The sequence below is a fragment of the Ctenocephalides felis genome, unplaced genomic scaffold (assembly GCF_003426905.1).
Source record: "Ctenocephalides felis isolate EL2017-DRISC unplaced genomic scaffold, ASM342690v1 CF-g0.4_SCAFFOLD_03571, whole genome shotgun sequence".
NCBI classification, from domain to species: Eukaryota; Metazoa; Arthropoda; class Insecta; order Siphonaptera; family Pulicidae; genus Ctenocephalides; species Ctenocephalides felis.
Window position 1 is genome coordinate 13,186,435 of NW_020539725.1, and position 20,616 is coordinate 13,207,050.

At 29.2% G+C, this 20,616-nt stretch overlaps 3 protein-coding genes across 3 annotated transcripts; 1 reads left to right on the forward strand and 2 right to left on the reverse strand.

Moving 5' to 3' along the window:
• Positions 1–1,066: 1,066 nt before the first annotated feature.
• LOC113385641 (alkylated DNA repair protein alkB homolog 8-like) lies at positions 1,067–4,302 on the forward strand. The gene is made up of 8 exons (XM_026623488.1): positions 1,067–1,310; positions 1,626–2,184; positions 2,490–2,649; positions 2,762–2,999; positions 3,103–3,258; positions 3,373–3,522; positions 3,671–3,800; positions 4,001–4,302. Exons 1-8 carry the CDS (start codon positions 1,197–1,199, stop codon positions 4,300–4,302), a joined length of 1,809 nt encoding a protein of 602 aa, XP_026479273.1. The 5' UTR covers positions 1,067–1,196.
• A 129-nt stretch (positions 4,303–4,431) lies between these two features.
• LOC113385174 (exosome complex component RRP40) lies at positions 4,432–6,809 on the reverse strand. Its single transcript, XM_026622994.1, has 3 exons — positions 5,973–6,809; positions 5,121–5,351; positions 4,432–4,560 (listed from the first exon to the last, which is right to left on the reverse strand). The coding sequence occupies exon 1, from the start codon at positions 6,699–6,701 to the stop codon at positions 5,997–5,999; it is 705 nt and encodes a 234-aa protein (XP_026478779.1). The 5' UTR covers positions 6,702–6,809; the 3' UTR covers positions 4,432–4,560; positions 5,121–5,351; positions 5,973–5,996.
• A 6,978-nt stretch (positions 6,810–13,787) lies between these two features.
• LOC113385642 (Bardet-Biedl syndrome 7 protein homolog) lies at positions 13,788–20,616 on the reverse strand. The gene is made up of 14 exons (XM_026623489.1): positions 20,452–20,616; positions 18,577–18,637; positions 18,403–18,517; positions 18,160–18,289; positions 17,823–18,007; positions 17,031–17,223; positions 16,679–16,866; positions 16,237–16,354; positions 16,020–16,172; positions 15,302–15,363; positions 14,742–14,885; positions 14,126–14,302; positions 13,855–13,964; positions 13,788–13,798 (listed from the first exon to the last, which is right to left on the reverse strand). Exons 1-14 carry the CDS (start codon positions 20,614–20,616, stop codon positions 13,788–13,790), a joined length of 1,812 nt encoding a protein of 603 aa, XP_026479274.1.

Consider the following 20,616-nt stretch of genomic DNA (forward strand, 5'->3'; position numbering starts at 1 on the left):
TACATATATCGATATGTAGTAAAAATAGTAGATATATTAAATAAATGTGTAAGATAACTAAGATTGGCTATGGATGCGACATTTTAATGGAAAAAGCCAACCCATCATGACGCATGCACAAGACCAAACCCGAAACCCTCGATAAACTCTAAAATCGAAGCTTAATTATTCACATCACAAATGATCACAATAGATTGCCACTTACCGAAGATTCTTTAGCACTTATTTATAATTATACTAAACTAGAAATTTTAATTAAACCTTAAACTAAACATATAGGAATTTTTAACACTTACGGGCCGATGCTTGTTGTTACAGAAGCCTCTTCGTCACTGATCGGCTAATGTCGTTTGCTTCCGGAAGCTGTAGTGTGGCCAAAATGGATGAAATAAAGTTACTTTTTCGAATTTTAGAATTATAATTTGAAAATATTTAGGATTACACAAATAGAACGAACACAATTTTAAATGGTTAAAAATGGCAACTAAAGTATTAAAAAAAATGAATAAAAGTTATTAGGTGAGATTGACAGGAAACAAATGATTGAAGGAAAGGGGCATCTACTGGCGTTTGTCGAATGCAGCGCAGTGAAGTCTAACTTCAAGCATGACACGTCTTTGGTTTGGCGCGCAATTTGAAATCAAGAAAATTAACTAAATTTAAATATTGTCCATTTTTATTTTCAAACTTTAATTATTATCAAATGACCTGTATATTTGAAATGATCGCCATAAATCTAATTGTACATACTTATACCAATATAATACAGATATTTTAATATATTTGCTGTAATGTGAATAAAAAAAGCAAGAAATAAAAAATTGAACAAAAATCCTAGAAATTGAACAAAATAATTGTTATGCAAAAGTTGATATATTGATGATTATATGCTTCACCTAATTTATTTTTATTAAATAACGTTTAATATATCATGTTTGTGAATTAACCTCTTCGAAATGACATTTGTTACTTATTCGTTAATGTTATAATTTATAGTTATAATTGACCATTTCAAAATGATAATAAGAATCTGATTATTGATTTTATCTTCCTTCATTCACTTTTTATAGCAATTACTGTCTCTTCTAATTATTCTACATGAACTTTGTAAAATTATTAGTAAAACGTGGAATAACCTCAAAACTATAATTTCTATAAATATATTATAAAACAATACAATACAATATAATTAAAAAATGTCGATTGAAATATCAAAATCCAAGAAGAAAAAATGCGAAAGAAAACGAATACGTGCCCAACATTTGATAGAAAATACAACAAATATTACTTTTTGCACTACACCAACTCAGGTATGAAAAATAACAATATTTAACTATATGTAAATAAACAATACTGTTTTATGTAGAATAATTCAACATTTTTATTGATATAATAATTTATTTTCACATACATTTTTAACAAAACATAATGTTTATTAAATAGATACAATCTTCTTAAATTTGTGTTAAATGAATCTTTTCTTTGTAAGAAGGAAACATATTAATTAATTATTAATTTACTAATTTCATGTTTGATTTTAATAAAAAAAAGACAATAGTCTGTAAGCATTTGAACTTTTGATTTTCGAGGAATGTTCAATAATTTTATACTTCAATTTCTTGCAGAACATAGTAATTTGCAATGCCGGACTTGTGTCAGGTTTAACTCGAGAATGTATTGTTGAAAATTTTTCTAAATATGGAAATATAGCAAAAATTGTTATGGTACCAGGTCAATCGTTTTGTTTTATTCAATTCCAAGACGTCTCTAGTTCTGAGAAAGCTATGAATGAAGTAAATGGCCTTTTAACTATTGGACAGAACGATGGAGTTGTATACCTTTCCTATGTAAATGCTTTACCAGATTCTAAAACTGATGACGAGTACCATATGATACCTCCAAGATTGAAAATTATAAAAGATATAGTCACCACACAAGAAGAAATTAATTTACTATCACTTATTGATTGGGATAAAAATTGTAATGATGAAATGAAACACCGTAAAGTCAAACATTATGGTTTTGAGTTTTATTATGATACAAACAATGTAGATAGAAATAAACCTCTAGAAGAAAAAATTCCTGAACAATGTGATATCATTTGGGAAAGGTTAAAGGAAATGAAAATTGATGTACCTCATAAAGTAGATCAACTAACTGTTAATATGTATAAACCTGGACAAGGCGAGTTTATTAATAAACAACAATAGTATTCCTATTATAATGCTAAAATAGTTAATTGAATCTTTAGAGCACCATCTATTCCATCTATTAAATTTTAAATCTTGTTTTCATAATTTAATCTTTTTGTGTGAATAGTATTTATACTAAATAAACATATTGCTTTATTAACTACATTAGTTTCCTAGATCTACATTTTGATCACTAAATATCCTTTATATCAATATTATGTTCTTTTTAGTTTCTTAAATATTTTGGCTACATCAACTTTAAGTTTAAAAATTTAATTCAATTAAAGTTCTTTTTAGGAATACCACCCCATGTTGATACACATAGTGCTTTTGAGTCCCCAATATATTCATTGTCTTTAGGATCTGATGTTGTTATGGAATTCCGAAACAATTTAAATCAACATTATTCTGTACATTTACCACAAAGAAGTCTTTTAATAATGGATAATGAATCTAGGTATGCATGAATAGTTCAAAATTTTATTGTGATGATTAATAGAGAAACTCATTTGCAAAATGCTATTTAAATAGTTATTTCAATTTTATTAAATATCAGCTTGATTACTTAGATATAATTGGACACATGGAATTACGCCCAGAACAATGGATGTAATACAAACCACAAATGGTCTAAGTGTTTCTAAACGTTCTGTTAGAACTTCATTTACATTTCGCACTATTCGAAAGAATGCAATATGTGATTGTGATTATAAAAAAATGTGCGATAGTCAGCAGAATATTTTAAATGATAAACAAGTAACACTTGAAAATGTTGCAGAAAACTTGGAAAGGATACATGTTCATAGTGTAAGCAATATATAAAGTTGCTTTTGTCACTTGTGATTATTTCTTATTGTTATTCAAATAGTTTTGTTTATGATATTGAAATCTTGTATTAATATTTTTGAAGGTATATGAACAAATAGCATCACATTTTAGTGATACACGACACAAGCCTTGGCCTAATGTTGAAAAATTCATACAAACTATACCTGTTGGTGGAATTTTAATTGATGTAGGATGTGGAAATGGAAAATATTTTAAAAGTGGAAGTAGCATAGTACAGGTAAAATTGGATAATAAAGTCTAATGTTATGAATTATTCAAGTCACTTTAAAAAATCATTTAATTTATCATCAAGATTATTAAGTTTTGAAAGCAAAGTTATTTAAAATTATAGATAGGTTGCGATCGAAGTGAAAATCTTTCTTCATTATGCTTTTCTCGTGGATTTCAAGTTTGCACCTGCAATTGCCTTACATTACCATTTCGTGATAACATTGCTGATGCTGCAATTAGTATAGCTGTTATTCATCATTTAGCCAATGAGGTAAAGTACAAAAAATTGAATGAGGATCTGTTATAAATTTCTGGATTAAAATTAAAAGAATATTCATTACATCATTACATCACCATTAAAAGAAAATTCATTACATCATTTGATTAAAAACAAAAAATATAAAAATATTCGCTTACAGGAAAGAAGAATTCAAGCAATACAACAAATTGCTCGCATACTCAAAAAGGATGGAGTTGCTCTTATATATGTATGGGCCAAAAACCAAACGCGACAAAATAAAAAATCTAACTATTTGAAAAAGAATTGTGGTAAGAATTAAAAGTTCAATAAAATCTTATGAATTATTTTTTATAATGAATTACAATTAATATTTTGAAATCTAATGAACTATCAGACTTAAAATTTTGAAGTAAAAAAGTGCTTTTATATAATATATTAAAGCCATATAATATGTATAGATTATGAAAATTAATGAATTTATACCAGATTTTTATTTTACCAATTGTAGATCAAATTGATGATGTAGCTGAATTGAAAATAGAAGATAATGAAACCGATCCAAATAATGTACTCAAACTTCCAATTCACGAAAATAGAACAGAATTCAAGTTTCAAGATATGTTAGTCCCATGGAAGTTAAAGGAATCTAAACAGAGTCAGCAAATAGACCCACCAATATTTTTGCGATATTATCATGTATTCCAAGAAGGTGAATTAGAACAATTATGTACTAAAATTGAAGGAATAATTGTAAAAAAAAGTTTTTATGATCAAGGCAATTGGTGTGTAATTTTAAAGAAAATAATATAAATTTATAATTATTTTATCATATATATTGAAAATAATTTCACATGTGTTAAATAAAAATAAAAATTTGGACAAAAAGAAACCTTCAAATAAATACTTTACATACAATTTATGTTGCATTGGTTAGTTTTTGTGCCTCAAAAAAGTCAATCAGTGTTTTCAAATCATATTTATCCAAGATTTTTGTTAATGATGATATACTATTTTTAACTGTGACTCCTTTAAACTTATGCTGGTCCACATACAAATCGGTTATGATACCTTAAAAATAAAAATAAATTATAATTATATTTATGCTATCAAAATACTTGTTTATAAAATAAAATGTTAACAATTGCTAAGATAGTGGCAATTTCAGAAGTGATTATATCAAAATAGTAGACATAAGTTATGAAAACATGTTGATAAAATAAAACGTTAACAAACAACTTATGATTTTAAGTGATTACAAAAAATTCAATGATATATCAAATCATTAATATATGGGAAACACGGCAAATATATTTACACATATTCTAAACTTCGTTAATATTTATTATTTTTTATCAATTTCATAACTTAATTACGCTATTTAAGAGTTAAAATTATAATAAATTAATTTCAACGTGATATAAAAATTTAATAAAATAAAGAAATACTAATATTTGTTTAAAAAGAAGTTAAAGATAAATGTTTGTTGTGGAAGTATTATGTAAATTATTAGGTTGTCAAATATCTCCCTTCCGCTTTTTTGCTCTTTATTCAAAAGACTCTTTATTCAAAAAGGCGGAAGGGAGATATTTGACAACCTAATATAATAAATTAGTAGCAAATTATATTACCATACAAACGATCCAAAATGGCAGGCTTTCGTTTAGCTTGTTCTCGAATTTCACTCTCCCTTTCTAAAACATCTCTAAATTCCTCTGATAAAGCAAGTACATCATCCTCATTACGAATATCTAATTCATCCAGTGCATCCAATAATGCAATATTTCGTACTAATTCTAACTGAGAATGCAATATTTCATCCATTAATTTTAGAGTATGAGGTATACTATCATCATTGATTGCTGTAAGTAATAATAGTTTATAGTAATTAATTAAGTGAATAACATATTTATACATAAAACATATTCTCAACATAGTAATAAACTATTCACTTAAATTTGCGAAAATAAGGGCATTGGGGTGTACAAAACAAATTTGTAAATCCTAAATTTAAATGATGATAAACAGCATTTTAATGTAGAATGCTTGAACTTTCCATATTTGTGTTACTCAAATTAGATTTTCTGATTTTCATAAAATAAGGCACAAAAATTATATCCAAACAACATGTTCTTATTAACCAATGCATACACTTCAAATAATTTCTTAAAACGTGACCTAAAATTATGTATAACTTCTATAAAATACGCCAATAATTGAAATCATTCACAAATTACTGAATTCAATAGAATCAATATTGCTCACGAGCAACAATGTTATAAAGAAGTTCTCTGTAATGTATGCAATATATATAATGAAATTTAGGATTCGTAATATACACTATTAGAAATAATCTAAGTCCAAGTTTTGTTATGAATGCTTATATTCTTGTAATATATTTTGAATATTACATTTGATGTCTTAATAATTAATAAATTAGAATTTTAGATTTTAAAGAATAAACTAATAGTAATTATATTTACATGTAAATATATAAAAGTAAAAAATTAAAATCCAGCTGCTGATAGAGCAACATTTTCACACATTTTAACAATTTCTTCTTCAACAACAAACTCAGCTGCTAAAATAGCATTTGCAATTGCTATCGTTTCTCTTGTGCTTCTAGCTTTGATCCAAATCTTTCCATTCATACCAGCTGCAATTTCATAAGGATATTCCTTAGCAAGTGCTTTCAGTAAGGGACATTTGGGGTTCAAGATTTTCCGAACCAAATTCAGACTGCAATTAAAAACAAAACCATCTGATACAACTCCTAATTTTCCTTTCTTCCCATGAGAATCAACACAAACTAATTCAGGTTCTAGATCTCTGCTTGCGATGAGTAATTTTGCAAATATTACATCACCTATATTTACATCAGGTCGATTCTTTTTAGTTGCTCCCTCGAAAGCTAAATATGATAACGATGCATGTTCACTAGCTCCTATGTCCACTTTAAAAACATCTCCTCCTTTATTTACAACAGTTCCCAAGACAGTTTCACCTCTACTAGGAATATATCGTTTCTGCTGACAGTCTACCCAATATGTGTTTGGGGATTTTTTTCGTAATATGCCACATTTATTAATTAAAACGGTGTCATTTTCATTGTATAAACCTGGACCTAGTACAACCTTTGTTGTGGATGCACATTTTGGTATGTCAACTGCTATATCACCGGGTAAAACAACATCACCTTCGTGAACTTGCATTATGAAAATCGTTTATATTCAACAAAATGTATATAAAAGTATATAAAAAAAACTTTACAAATCACAATACAATTCATACAAAAATAAATAAATGTTATATTTTCATGTTTCAAGCACACATTTAAGGTTATGTTATGTTGTTTCACGTTACTGTTGACAGCAATCACAGCAATGTTGCAACTGAATAAAAAAATGTTTACGCTTAGTGTTACCAGTTGTGAAGAAATATTTCATATTAAGACCGGAACCCAGGAAGCAACCGGAACCATAGATAAGAAGGTAAGGCCTTAAGACAATTTGCATGAACAACCTGATATATATACGAGGTCTGTTCAAAAAGTACCCGGAATTTTCGTTTTTTCAAAAAAATATTTATTTATTCGTCTACATTAATGTGGTCCCCTTCAAAGTAGTCCCCCCCAGATATAATACACTTATGCCAGCGTTTTTTCCAATTTTCGAAGCACCCTTGATATTCACTTTTTGATATGTCCTTGAGCACTCTCAGCGATTTTCTTCAATCGAGGAAAACCGCCGTCCTTTCATGGGTCTCTTCAACTTTGGGAATAGGAAAAAGTCACACGGAGCCATATCTGGTGATTATGGAGGTTGGGGCATGACTACGGTATTGTTTTTGGCCAAAAAATTACGAACAAGCAACGACGAGTGAGGAATTTTGGAATGAATTTTGCTGCCACTCGTTTCATGCCCAAAACATTTGAAAAAATGTTATGACATGAGCCAATTGATATGCTAACTTCATCAGCAACTTCTCTAATTGTGATTCGGCGATCATTCATAACCATTTTTTCCACTTCTTTCACATTTTCATCGTTTGTTGACGTGCTGGGTCGACCGGAGCGTTCGTCATTTTCAACGTCTTCGCGGCCATCTTGGAAACTTGTTTTTTTCATAGCAGACTCACCATAGGCTTTTTGTAACATTTCACACACTTTGTTACACTTTATTTCATTTTTTACGCAAAATTTAATACAAATTCTTTGACTTTTCAATTCTTCCATTGTAAAAATCGCCGAGCTCAGAAAAACACGTCGAACTTAGCGACTACCACAGACAAAGTAAACAGTGAATATAGCTGAAAATTTCATCATACTTTAGGGGCATGTATACCAACACAATAAAAAAAAAATTTTGACAATCAGACACTCCAGACCCGCGAAATTTAAAAATTCCGGGTACTTTTTGAACACACCTCGTATATATATATATATATATATATATATATATATATATATATATATATATATATAGAATTTTATGATATGAGTGGAACGAATATTAATTGTTTAATATGAACAAAACAGCACTCAGATTTTTTCATCACAACTTTATTTTATTATTACAAACGTTTCGAGACTAATGTAATTTCAATAACAGTTATTTATTACTAAACATTCTTTTTAATATTTTATTTAAAACTAAATTTGGACTTTTTAATATAAAACATCAACTATACCTTGCATTGGCAAGTGACAATTGTTTCAATCAATGCTTGACACACAATGCGTGAAACTGATGATGAGGCACACCTTAGTCTCGAAACGTTTGTAATAATAAAATAAAGTTGTGATAAAAAAATCTGAGTGCTGTTTTGTTCATATTAAACAATTAATATTCGTTCCACTCATATCATAAAATTCTATATATATATATATATATATATATATATATATATATAAATAATCGGCTTTCAATGCGAATTGCTTTTTACCAGCTGTATTTTACCTATTGTTTCAAACGGCAACCAATTAACAGCTACGCAGCGCCATTGCGCTTCCATATTATAACTGTAAGCAGCAACCCAGCGCGATTGCGTTGTCATTTTAGTACGAAAACTTTTGGTAGACAATTTGCTTATATACTACTTATATTTATATAAATTAACATATGTTAACAAACTTAACATATGTTAAGTTTGTTATTTTTTAAATACCCAAATTTTCTGTAGCGTTTTGGGATGTATTATCTGTTAGATAGATAGTAGTCAAACAAATGCAGCAATAAAGCAAATGCAGTGGTTTCCAACCTTTTAGTACCGCGTTCCCCAGTTCTCTTAAAAAAATTTTGATAAAAATTGTTTCACAAATATTCAACTCGTATATATTATAATTTAATTAGCAGACTAGAAATTAATATGCAATATTATGTTAACCCTTTCCACTCGCAAATTCCGAGATTTATATGAATTTTGCCGGCGGAGCGGCGGCATCCAAGTGGGCAGGGTTAAAATATACATAAAAAATAATTGTTTAATCGACATTTTTTTGTATAATCACAAAATTTTTGGTTTATTTTCGAAAATAGCATTTTGGAACCATTTGCACGCCTCACTTGCAGCAACATCACGCTCACCCGAGGAGGCGCGCCCCACAGATTGAAAACCACGGGGTTAATGCATTGTTATTTAATATTTTATAGTTTCTTTCGAAAAGTGAATTTTGCGTTCAAGATTTTTGCGTTATTCTTCTAATTACAAATAGTACGGGAGCCAGCAACGTTTTCGAGCAAGCATTTTAGTCAGGCTGGTTTTTTGGTATGTGGTCCTTGGTGTTCTGTCGGTTAGGGTACGGGCCGTCTGGCAGCTGGAAGTGGTTGCGTTAATTAGTGCGCAGCCAATTTGTACAGCGCGATTTCAAAATTTTGAAAGCATTTTAGTCAGTCCAATTTTCGTTTTTTTGACTTTGAATAGGTTCACCAGACTCAAATTTTTTGTTGCCAGACATTTTGGGCGCTGCTAAATATGTGCCAGACGCCAATTTATTTATTAATTTTTTTAAAAATTCAAATCATTTTAGTCCGTCTGAAATTTTAGTATTATGTTCGTTAAGGGTAAAAACACGTAAAATTAATTCGCCAGACGTTTCTGCGGTTGTTAACCATGTCTGGCAAGCAAAAATGTCTGGCAATATACTAGTTTATAGCATTTTAGTCAGTCCAATTTTCATTTTTTGACTTGATATTTGATTTGATAACTTGAATAAGTTATCCAGTATCACATTTTTGTTGCCAGACATTTTGGTCGCTGCCAAATATGTGCCAGACGCCAATTTATTCATTATTTTTTTTTAAATTTCAAATCATTTTAGTCCGTCTGTAATTTTAATATTATGTTCATTAAGGGTCAAGAAACATAAAATTAATTTGCCAGACGTTTCTGCGGTTGTTAAGCATGTCTGGCAACGAAAAAAGTTTGCCAATATGATACTAGTAGACAGAGTGAGACAATCGCTAAATACATTGGCGCGAATGAAACAAAAAACTATTATACTCGTAAGAGCGCTATTTAAAGTTAGTGCAATTTCAATAACATTTTCATAAAACAAATAAAATAAAGTTAAATAAAGACCTAATTAGAAAAGACAAAGAAATTGCATCATATTAGTCAATTTTTTAATTTTACTAGCTGTAAAAAATATGTTAATGATTCTAAAATATTGCTGTTAATATTTTGAAAAATTTGACTCGACAGTGGTTAAGTAACATCGTCAATTTCCTAAGAATATCATATATTTTAAGTTTTGCAATGAGAACTGACAATAATCATTTTGCTGTACGCAATTTTTTTTTTATCACTAAGTTAACTGAGTCGAATGACTTCATTTTACATGATACATGTAATATTATTGGTACATGTACATATTACATGGCTTTAGCAGCAACTAATTGTAACACATACCTATACTTAATACCATAGCTGGGCATTAACTCGTTAATCCGTTAATCGTTAATTAACGAAGTTAACATTTTGATTAACGGATTAACTTTTAAAAATGTTAACGGACACGTTAACTTCCGTTAAAATGCGAGAAGTCCGTTAATCGTTAATCCAATGCCTACTATTTACCGCACGGCATAGCTTTAGCCAATGCCTTATTAAACGGCATAGAGAAAAGATTTGGACTACTCCTGAATGATGAACAGTGCCAACTTGCCGCGGCATTTCACCCAAAGTTTCGGTTAATGTGGTTGGAAACGTATGACAGCAGTAGAGAGGAATGCAGAAACTATAAACTATTGGACAAAAAATTAATTTTTTTTTGAAAAAAAAAAGGTTTTCTTTAATTTGACATATTTTGGAAGATCTGAACTTTTTTTCAAAGCAATTTTACTGCTTTAGGACTGCATAGAGACAAAATATAAAGCGCGTAAGCGCCGCGTCGCTGTCTAAAGGATAAACATTAGTACGGAACCCATAGGAAAGTAAATAAAATTTATACTTAATGTTAAAATCTCTATAAAATATCTGATAATTTGATGTGCATATGTCTAATGATCATTTTGACCGCCAAATGGCATTTTTTTTTACTTTTTTCATTAGATCTCTGAAACCGCTAGACCTGCCTTCATGAAAAATTGATCAGTTCTTCATAATTGTCAATACAAGTAAAATGTTGTTTGAATTATTAAAATCGGACGCTCCGTTCTCTTAAAAACTGAGTTACCGTTTTTGGCTCAATTTTGCCCCATATCTTCGGAACGGCTAGACCTGCCTTTGCCAAAAACTGATCAGCACGTCTTCTTATCAATACGAATCGAATGTTTTTTGAATTATTCAAATCGGTTGATCCGTGTTCCCGAAATCGTCGACGAAAATTTGTATCCGAATACACATACATACACACACACATACATCCATTTTTTCTAAGGTATGCCAAAATATTCAAAAACCTTTGAAACGTCGAGAAATGCAAAAATTTTCATTTTCGATTTTTTTGCGATTACTATAACTTGCCCTACGGGAAGTTAAAAAAACTCTTTCCCTTTATTTAGAAAAAAATTCTTGTAAAAACAATATGCAATCATAAAAACGGAAAGTTGACCAATAGCGTTATCACGGTATGTGATAATTGTGCCATTTCCTTATACACACGGAAGTGTGCATAAAACGCGCGAGGGGTTAAATTACACATTTGAATTATACAAGTATGTATTTTGTTTTATTCATAACCTGTTAACTTCCAGAATCTAAACTAATAAGTTTTTTAAGTTCACTAACGCAACGATATAAAAATGTAATTTTACACATATTAACGGATTAACGATTAACGTTAACTTGCGTTAATTCTTCCGAAATGTAACGCTTTAACGTTTAACGAAGTTAACTTTTTTTGTAGCGGATTAACGATTAACGAAGTTAACTATTTGATTAACGCTGCCCAGCTATGCTTAATACTGATAATACTAGTTTTGCTACCTTACCAGTTCGAGCTACCCCTAGAATAGAATCTTAAAATTCTAGTATATATATAATATATACAATATATATTGTACAGCAAGCATTCTCCGCTCTTTTCTTTCTTTCAGCTTTTAGCTGTAAATTGAGCAATGTTTTTTAAAAATCGAAGTGTATTTAATAATTCAAAAATTCAAATGGGTTCATTTTAGATCAATATGTATCACTATACAATGATAGTCATTCGACCTAGGTCTCTTAAATCAAGATTATAATTGGGAATATCGTTTTTTTTTAACAACGAATAAAAACGTCTATTGTACAGATTTATTCGTCTTATGGCTTAATATGATAACTGTTTAAGCACTTTGGATGTTGTAACACGCCCCGCATTCATTTATACATAATTATTTTGATTAATTCCTTCAAAACAATCAGGTATGCGAACCTCCCACACTGGGACAATAATACTACAATGTGATATATCATAAGACTCGTTAAACTCATCTATCCAAAACAAATCAATGGATTTTTATTTTTCACTCATAATTCACCTTTATAAAGGCTGCATATTATGAGAAATATGAATTTTTTAACTTTCCAGATGGCAATTTGTAAGAAACGGTGATTCTAAAGAAAAATGGTATAAACACAATTTTGCAGAGAAGTTTATAAACACATCTGTCTAATATAGTTACTTGATTTTTCTTATAGTTTTCTGCCTAGTAAACGTATAGCGCTCTTACAAGTATAATAGTTTTTTGTTTCATTCGCGCCAATGTATTTAGCGATTGTCTCACTCTGTCTACTAGTATCATATTGGCAAACTTTTTTCGTTGCCAGACATGCTTAACAACCGCAGAAACGTCTGGCAAATTAATTTTATGTTTCTTGACCCTTAATGAACATAATATTAAAATTACAGACGGACTAAAATGATTTGAAATTTAAAAAGAATTAATGAATAAATTGGCGTCTGGCACATATTTGGCAGCGCCCAAAATGTCTGGCAACAAAAATGTGAATCTGGATAACTTATTCAAGTTATCAAATCAAATATCAAGTCAAAAAATGAAAATTGGACTGACTAAAATGCTATAAAATAGTACCATATTGCCAGACATTTTTGCTTGCCAGACATGGTTAACAACCGCAGAAACGTCTGGCAAATTAATTTTACGTGTTTTTACCCTTAACGAACATAATACTAAAATTTCAGACGGACTAAAATGATTTGAATTTTTAAAAAAATTAATAAATAAATTGGCGTCTGGCACATATTTAGCAGCGCCCAAAATGTCTGGCAACAAAAAATTTGAGTCTGGTGAACCTATTCAAAGTCAAAAAAACGAAAATTGGACTGACTAAAATGCTTTCAAAATTTTGAAATCGCGCTGTACAAATTGGCTGCGCACTAATTAACGCAACCACTTCCAGCTGCCAGACGGCCCGTACCCTAACCGAGAGAGCATCAAGGACCACATATCAAAAAACCAGCCTGACTAAAATGCTAGTTTTGAAAACGTTGCTGGCTCCTATACTAAAAGAAACGGCTAGGTTGTAAAATAATCAGATCGAGTTTCATCAAATGGCTTTTAAATTTTTAAAATCGGTGTAGTCGTTATTCAGGAAAAGTCGACTAAGAATCAAAACACACACATACTTTTTCCAAGTTTGGTGTCCAAGGATTTCAGGTTACTTAAAACGACAAGAAAACATAAAATTTGCCAATGGGATTTACAGAGAAAACAAACTACTCCTTTAGAAAGTTAATAAAAGAAACAAAAATAGACCAGAATAAATAACGGATTGTAATAAACAAATTTGATTGCATTGATACAAAATCTTTGCACACTGTCGAATTATAATATATTTTAGTTATTTTAATGTTTTTAAAACTGACCTGCAAACATATTATGATACATATAATGATAGTAAATAAATTTAAATGGTACTTACTACAAGCTATATCAAGCCTAATATTTTTTTTGGTTGCTTCTTTAGTAAGAATATCTTTGAGTACAGCTATTGTCGAAATATTGTCTGATTTAATTTCAGCTTCTCCTCTCCTACAACATATATTGCAATTATAAATAACATTTTGTTTTATATTAAAATATTTAGTAAACATCTTGCTTGCCATCAAATGGAGTATTAGAAAATTTTATAAATAAAAGAATGTAGTAAATATAAGATATTAAATGACTAAAATGTATATTTAATCACTCACCCATATTCGCAATCTATAACAGTTCTTGTAAGTGTGGAAATAAATGTATATCTGGCCCTATCATCACCAGCACCGCGAGTTTCTGGCCTCTCTGGTACCTCAGGAATGCAGTAAGTTAACCAGGAATGCATTTCTGCTAAACTGAATGGACCGCGAAGATGCAAACGATTGTATGGCCTATCAAATGCAACATTCTCTCAAATAAATAAATAAATAAGTCAATGTGGTAGAAAATTAATCCGAGCGTGTTTTTTATGAACACGGTAAGCCAAGGGTTACTATAGCATTGGCAAAAAAAATAGGATAATGTTTGGTGAAAGATTCCATGAAATATTATAATAAAATATATTCATGGCTTTCTATTTACAAGTTCTGTCGTTTCCTGGCCCTTTTTACCTTACATGACTATAAAGTTCACTTTTTCATATTCACTTAAATGATCTATTAAGTTTTTTGCTAGAGCAGTAATTTAAAAACATTTTGAGATATTCACTTCAAGTATGTTTGCAGATTTTCCAGAGACAATAGGGTGTTAATATGTTTGCAAACAACTGCTGAATTATTAAAAAAAAACTTTACGTAAATTATAGATTAAACTTTTTTTTATATAAATTACCTGTCATCATCGGGTGGAATATGGGTCCTAGTATGTAAACTTAATGGCCTTATGAGATATTTTCTTATTTGACAACACTTTGGTTGCAATAATGGTGTAACATGAACTGTTAGATACCCATGCTGACCTTCCATTGTGCGGAACCTGAATACAAATAGAAAGTCAAACAAAGCAATAAAAAAAAAACAGTATCAAAAATTAAAAAAAAATGTATTAAAATTGTAATTGTAATCTAAATTTGCAATGTAATATACAAAAAATAATTTAAAAATTCTTTGAAAATGTCGGATTATGTATACAAGTAAGGTAGGTAATCGTAAGTCGAATTGGACGGATCAGTCCCTGATTACAACCTTGCGTCCAGATTTTTCTAAAAACAATATTCTTCGGGTTTCAGAAGTTTTATATCAGATTATTTCGAATTTTTTGAAATATTTGTATTTTCAAAATTTTGGTTAAATATATCACAACTAGATTTATATTTACAAAATTTGAAACGATTAAATCATGCGATATTAATTATTATTATAAATTAATTGATTTAATTATTGTTATATTACCTTATTTCTAAACGAGTCGTATTTAGTTGGCATCTATAAGTAGCCAATAGATAGTTTCCACTCTGAAATTTATATACAAATTGATATTGACAATTCACATTTCAACTTTTTAATCTTTAGAATTTATAAAACGTCTTACTTCTTAAAACTAATTACTCAAGATTAAGTACTCACATTAACTAATAATTTTGTTTTAAATTACGATATTTATTACAACTGCTAATTAATATAACATCTAGTAGCATTAATGAACAATAACATAAATATAAATAAAATATAGTGCAAAGTAAAGGATAGTATTTACATTAAAATGATATCCGTATTATGATTATTTTATATAAAATAAAAGTAAATAATAATAATAATAAACTTAAGAAGTAAAATAAATAAAATTTGAGAATAATAAAAATAATATTAGAAAAACAATAAAGTGGAATAAAAACAATAAGTAACAGATAATAATAAATATAACAAAATAACAATAATAGAAATAATAATATAATATAATAATAATAATAATAATAATAATAATAATAAAATGATGATGATGATATAAAAAACAAACATATGTGTCATGCTCATTGTCATGCTATGTTTCCTTCAAGAATGTGTAACTATTCAAATTTAAATTGAATAACACAAGTAGATATTAAATTGAAATATACAAAGCTTTTATCTAAAATTGTTTTTTTAATAATCTATATCTTTTATTACTTACCCCAGGTTCGCATTCGCTCTTGCTAACAACAGCAGTAGTATCCGGCGAATCAAGTAAATCTATAGGAACATCACTTTGGATCAGAACAAAATCCAAAGCTGTAGGAGCTTCTAAACTTAACGAGTAACATGCGTCTTCTCGGGATAGCACTAACTAATATATAGTATAATTATATTTTGTTCTATAACCAGCGAGACTTATATTTTTTTATAAATACCATATCCCGTAATTCTAGAGCTGGTATTGATGAAGTTCCAAGGGAGTTAGATTGAGTTGATGCTTGGTAGCGAGATCTTTCACGCGATACCTTCTGTTCTAACTCTGCTATTTCAGCCCTAGAGCAGTAATATTGTAATAAATATATTAACCTATTAAATATATTAATTAAAATAATAAAACTTATAAATAATACGAGTATATAAATTATTAATAAAACTTATAAACTTACGAATAAACTTATCCCACTATTTTAATAATCTATTGAATCAATTCAATTACAATTTAAGATTATTTAAGCAAATAAGATTTATTAATTTTGTTGACAATACACTAAAAGTACGAGGAGCTAATAAATGGTTTTTGGTTTTACCAAACACACAAGCTGCATTTGATAAAACTGATGATATTTAAAAAATAAAATTAGTATTTAAATATCTCACTTTAATTTGTCAGCTCGTTTGTCATTTGCATGGAGTCCACTGATATCGCTGCTAGTTCCAATAGTACTTGTGGGTGGTGTGGTCGTAAGTCCAATTATTCTACCAGAAAATGTGCAGGCTATCAATTCAGATTTTCCATAATTCCCTACAATACCACCTCTCAGGGACGAAACTCCTTCGTTAACATTCTAAAAAAATTATATCTTTTAATAAAACGTCATCGATCTACTCAATTTTTGTCATTTTTTATATTAGGTTGTCAAATATCTCCCTTCCGCTTTTTTGCTCTTGCTCTAATACAAAAAGGCGGAAGGGAGATATTTGACAACCTAATATTATATTTCTTACTTACCGCATAATATGCTAAATCAGGCTGGTTGTCATAAGATCCCGTTGAGCTGACATTATACATTTGAATAGTGCCATCCAATCTGGCGACTAACAATTTCCATGTGCTGTTTCCGCCTCCATCAGGATCTATGTTGGCATCTAGGCAAGTGACTGATGCACCAGTAGTTTCGACAAATGGACTTAAAGCAGCTCGCCTTGTAATGGCCAGTTGGAAAAATATATAATTATTATCTTTATATCTACAGTATTTAAAAAAAGTTAAGTTAGGATTTCTAAGAAAGCTTTAACTTAAACTTTTAAACGTATCTGTGTTATATGCAACTTCATATGTTTGTTTCATCAAGTAATACTGTGTTGTGATAGGTTCTCGTAATTTTTTAAATAGATATTCTATTATATATAAAGTGAAATTTGTATTTTGCATATGGTTATGTTAAATGTAGCATTCCAAAGTGGTAACAAAGTGGTATATTCTACATCTATTCTAAAAATTTAATGTTAGTCCTAAACCCAGACTATTTGATTTTTATCAAATTTAAGGCAATTGTAACAGAAAATAAGGATAATTTTAAAATACTTAACTTTAACATATAATAATTATAGAATTATACTCGAATATATGAATCAACCAATGTAAAAACTATTTAATCAATAACAAGGATGATTACAAATCTTCTCTAATGTGCAATTCTTTATATCTTGGCAGCAAACGATTTTAAAATTTAAATGCGGCATGTTAAAGAGTAGGGTAATAAACGCATTTTCAATATTTTATATTTATAAGTCATCTTACCCATCTAAAGCCAACCACGAGATTGTTCCATCAGTCATACCACATAGTACAGCTGATGAATTAGGAACAACTTGGAGACATGTAGGTACAGCTGGAGTTTCTAATGTTGACAAGACACGACAATGTTCTAAAACCCGTAGAGCTCTTCCAGAACATGCTAGTACAACTGTTAAACGTGGCGAATTCTGTGAATAAACAGTGAATAAATATTTCAGACCAAGAAACTAAAATAATGATTAATTATTTAAATATATGAAACTTGTTATAAAAAAATAACTTGAAACAAAGATGAATTTTTTTAAAATATATGAAAAAAATGAATAAAATTTTTGGTTACCAGGTCTGGACGTACAGCTACCACATCCACTATGGAGTCCCCGCACAAGTAAGTTCCAGCATCTTTACAGTCCTTGAAATGGCCCATTATATGATTTCCACATACAAGAAGATCACTACCACTTACAAACCTAGAAAATGAATTTACTTTTTCAATAAACAAAGTTATAAATTAGTACATCATACAATTTTTTATTATCAATTTGAGTCAACTGAAATTAACAGCTTCCAAAGCTCAACATACATAGATCTTATAGGCTCTGTAAGGTTAGTATCAAATCCAAGAAACTGTTTTCCGCGTTTTGTAAAAGCTCTGACCTCATTGCCTGATGCTATAAAAATTTTATCAGCAGGAGTACCTAAAAAGTTGTATAAGTAAAAGAAACCGAATAATTGAAAAAAATTTCAAGTTCCTTACCGAGCGCTCCTCCTAATTGCATAGAAGTAATTTCAGGACCAGGAATGGTTTTAAATGTTACCTGTAATGCATTTTTGTTAAATACGAATAATGAAATATAAATATATATTTAACCCATTACAAAAGAATGGGGGTAAAGAATGTACGAGCTAGCAAGCCGCCTAAGTATTTTTTACACAACATTTTCTAAGATTTTCAATTCATTTTCAGTGAAAATAGATTTAATAACTTTAAAATTACACTTTTAAAGAGCTATATATTACAATAATAAACTAGATTTCTCAATAATTCAATTTGGAGTAATAATTCTTGAAAATAAAGTCGACACACTCGATGTCGTCTATAGATGACACTCGTACACACAGGTCGCAAAGCGGACACTTGTTACAAAAGGGTTAAATATAAATAAGAATGTTTATGCAAATAAAAATATTATAGAATATAATTTTAACTGTAGGGTAAGTAAGTGGAAATGAAAATTTTTGCATATCTTTACGTTTCGGAGGTTTCTGAATATTTTGGCATTTCTCAGAAGAAATGGATGTGTGTGTGTCAGTTTTGTATGTCCGTAATATTTTGTCCAAGTTTTCGGGCAAATACATTCGATTCCTTTTGGTAGAGAGATGTGCTAATTTGTTTTTGGCAAAGGCCGACCTAGCCGTTACGGTGATACGGAGCAAAGAGCAGTAGTTCAATAATTATTATGAGTATTTATAAGTAGAGTAATTCCATTTCATAGAATATATTGAAAATATAATCTTTAATTTAAATAATAATATATATTATTTAATTAAAAAAAAACTTCAAGATATTATTTAATATATTTATGACTAACTTAGTATACCATACTTGCATTTGTATACATTACTGTAGCATGAATCGTAATCCTATACCGATATACTATTATTATGTATATTTTTTATCAATCTATATTTTATTTATTTAGTGGTCTTAATAATTAATATTAATAATTAATAAATTATTAATGATGATTAAATCATGTAATATACTTGTGCAATATATAAATAATATATATTTAATTATATAAAAATATAGTTATTATACATATACATATAAATATATAATTATTTAAAATATAAATGTATATATCTTGTGTTTTATTAAATATGTTTTAATTTATCAAGACGCGCGGCGAGCAATGCTGTTGCTAGTCGTTGCGAATGAGAGACGACTTACACGGGCGCTATATGAGCGCGAGCATGTACTTGCTCAGGTTTTTTCTAATTTTGAATGTGTTCTACCACATGAAATAAAACAAAATTTTGCACACCAAAAGAAAATTCAATAGCCCTTCTAATGATGCTAATTAAAAATTAGTCCAAACAACCGCACTACCCGAAAATTCAAAACAAAAAATTATTTTCACTTTTTCTCACACTAACAAATAATTTTTTCACATTATTTGTTATGAACAATATAGACAAGATCAGTATAAATAGAATGACGTTAACATTTTTTCAATATCTCTCATATTTCCGACAAAAAGTGAGTTTTAAAAAAGGGGCCACTTTCACATGTTTTCACTGATATCTCGGCCAAATGATAAGCTACGGATTTGAAATTTGGTATGTCGTATTTTCTCGAAAATACCTATAAAATGACATCAAAATTATTTAAATACCAGGGTGGGGCCAATTCTGTATGGAAACACGCCCATACCCTTTATCCAAAAACGCTCTGCTAATATAATCAAATAATAAAAGAAAAATTAAACTTAATTGAAGGAAAGGAATGAAGAACTGTTAATATAATAAAATAAAAAAGTAAAATTGAGTTATGAAGAATTTGACTTGCATTTGCATAAACATCTGTATTTTAGTATTAACTTTATACAATCTTAATAAAATGCCATACCTCGATTTCATCATTATTTAATCCAAACACTTGCAAGACCCCATCTTGCCCCCCGACTGCAATTTTTTGCTTTTCATTAATTTGGGCGTTTGCTGGTGGCAACAACATCATGGTGTGCGGATGGGTCATACCCACCAGAGCATAATCCACTCGAAATAACTCCAT

Bases quoted from the DNA above. Each gene is read 5' to 3' on its own strand.
- LOC113385174 (XM_026622994.1), bottom strand. From the start codon at position 6,701: ATGCAAGTTCACGAAGGTGATGTTGTTTTACCCGGTGATATAGCAGTT.
- LOC113385642 (XM_026623489.1), bottom strand. From the start codon at position 20,616: ATGGAGTTATTTCGAGTGGATTATGCTCTGGTGGGTATGACCCATCCG. The intron at 18,638-20,451 runs GTATGGCATTTT...AATGCATTACAG, and splicing joins TAAATAATGATGAAATCGAG to GTAACATTTAAAACCATTCC. The intron at 15,364-16,019 runs GTAAGTAATAAA...TATAAATTTCAG, and splicing joins AGAGCGAATGCGAACCTGGG to AGTGGAAACTATCTATTGGC.
- LOC113385641 (XM_026623488.1), top strand. From the start codon at position 1,197: ATGTCGATTGAAATATCAAAATCCAAGAAGAAAAAATGCGAAAGAAAA. The intron at 2,185-2,489 runs GCGAGTTTATTA...AGTTCTTTTTAG, and splicing joins TATGTATAAACCTGGACAAG to GAATACCACCCCATGTTGAT. The intron at 2,650-2,761 runs GTATGCATGAAT...TTGATTACTTAG, and splicing joins ATAATGGATAATGAATCTAG to ATATAATTGGACACATGGAA.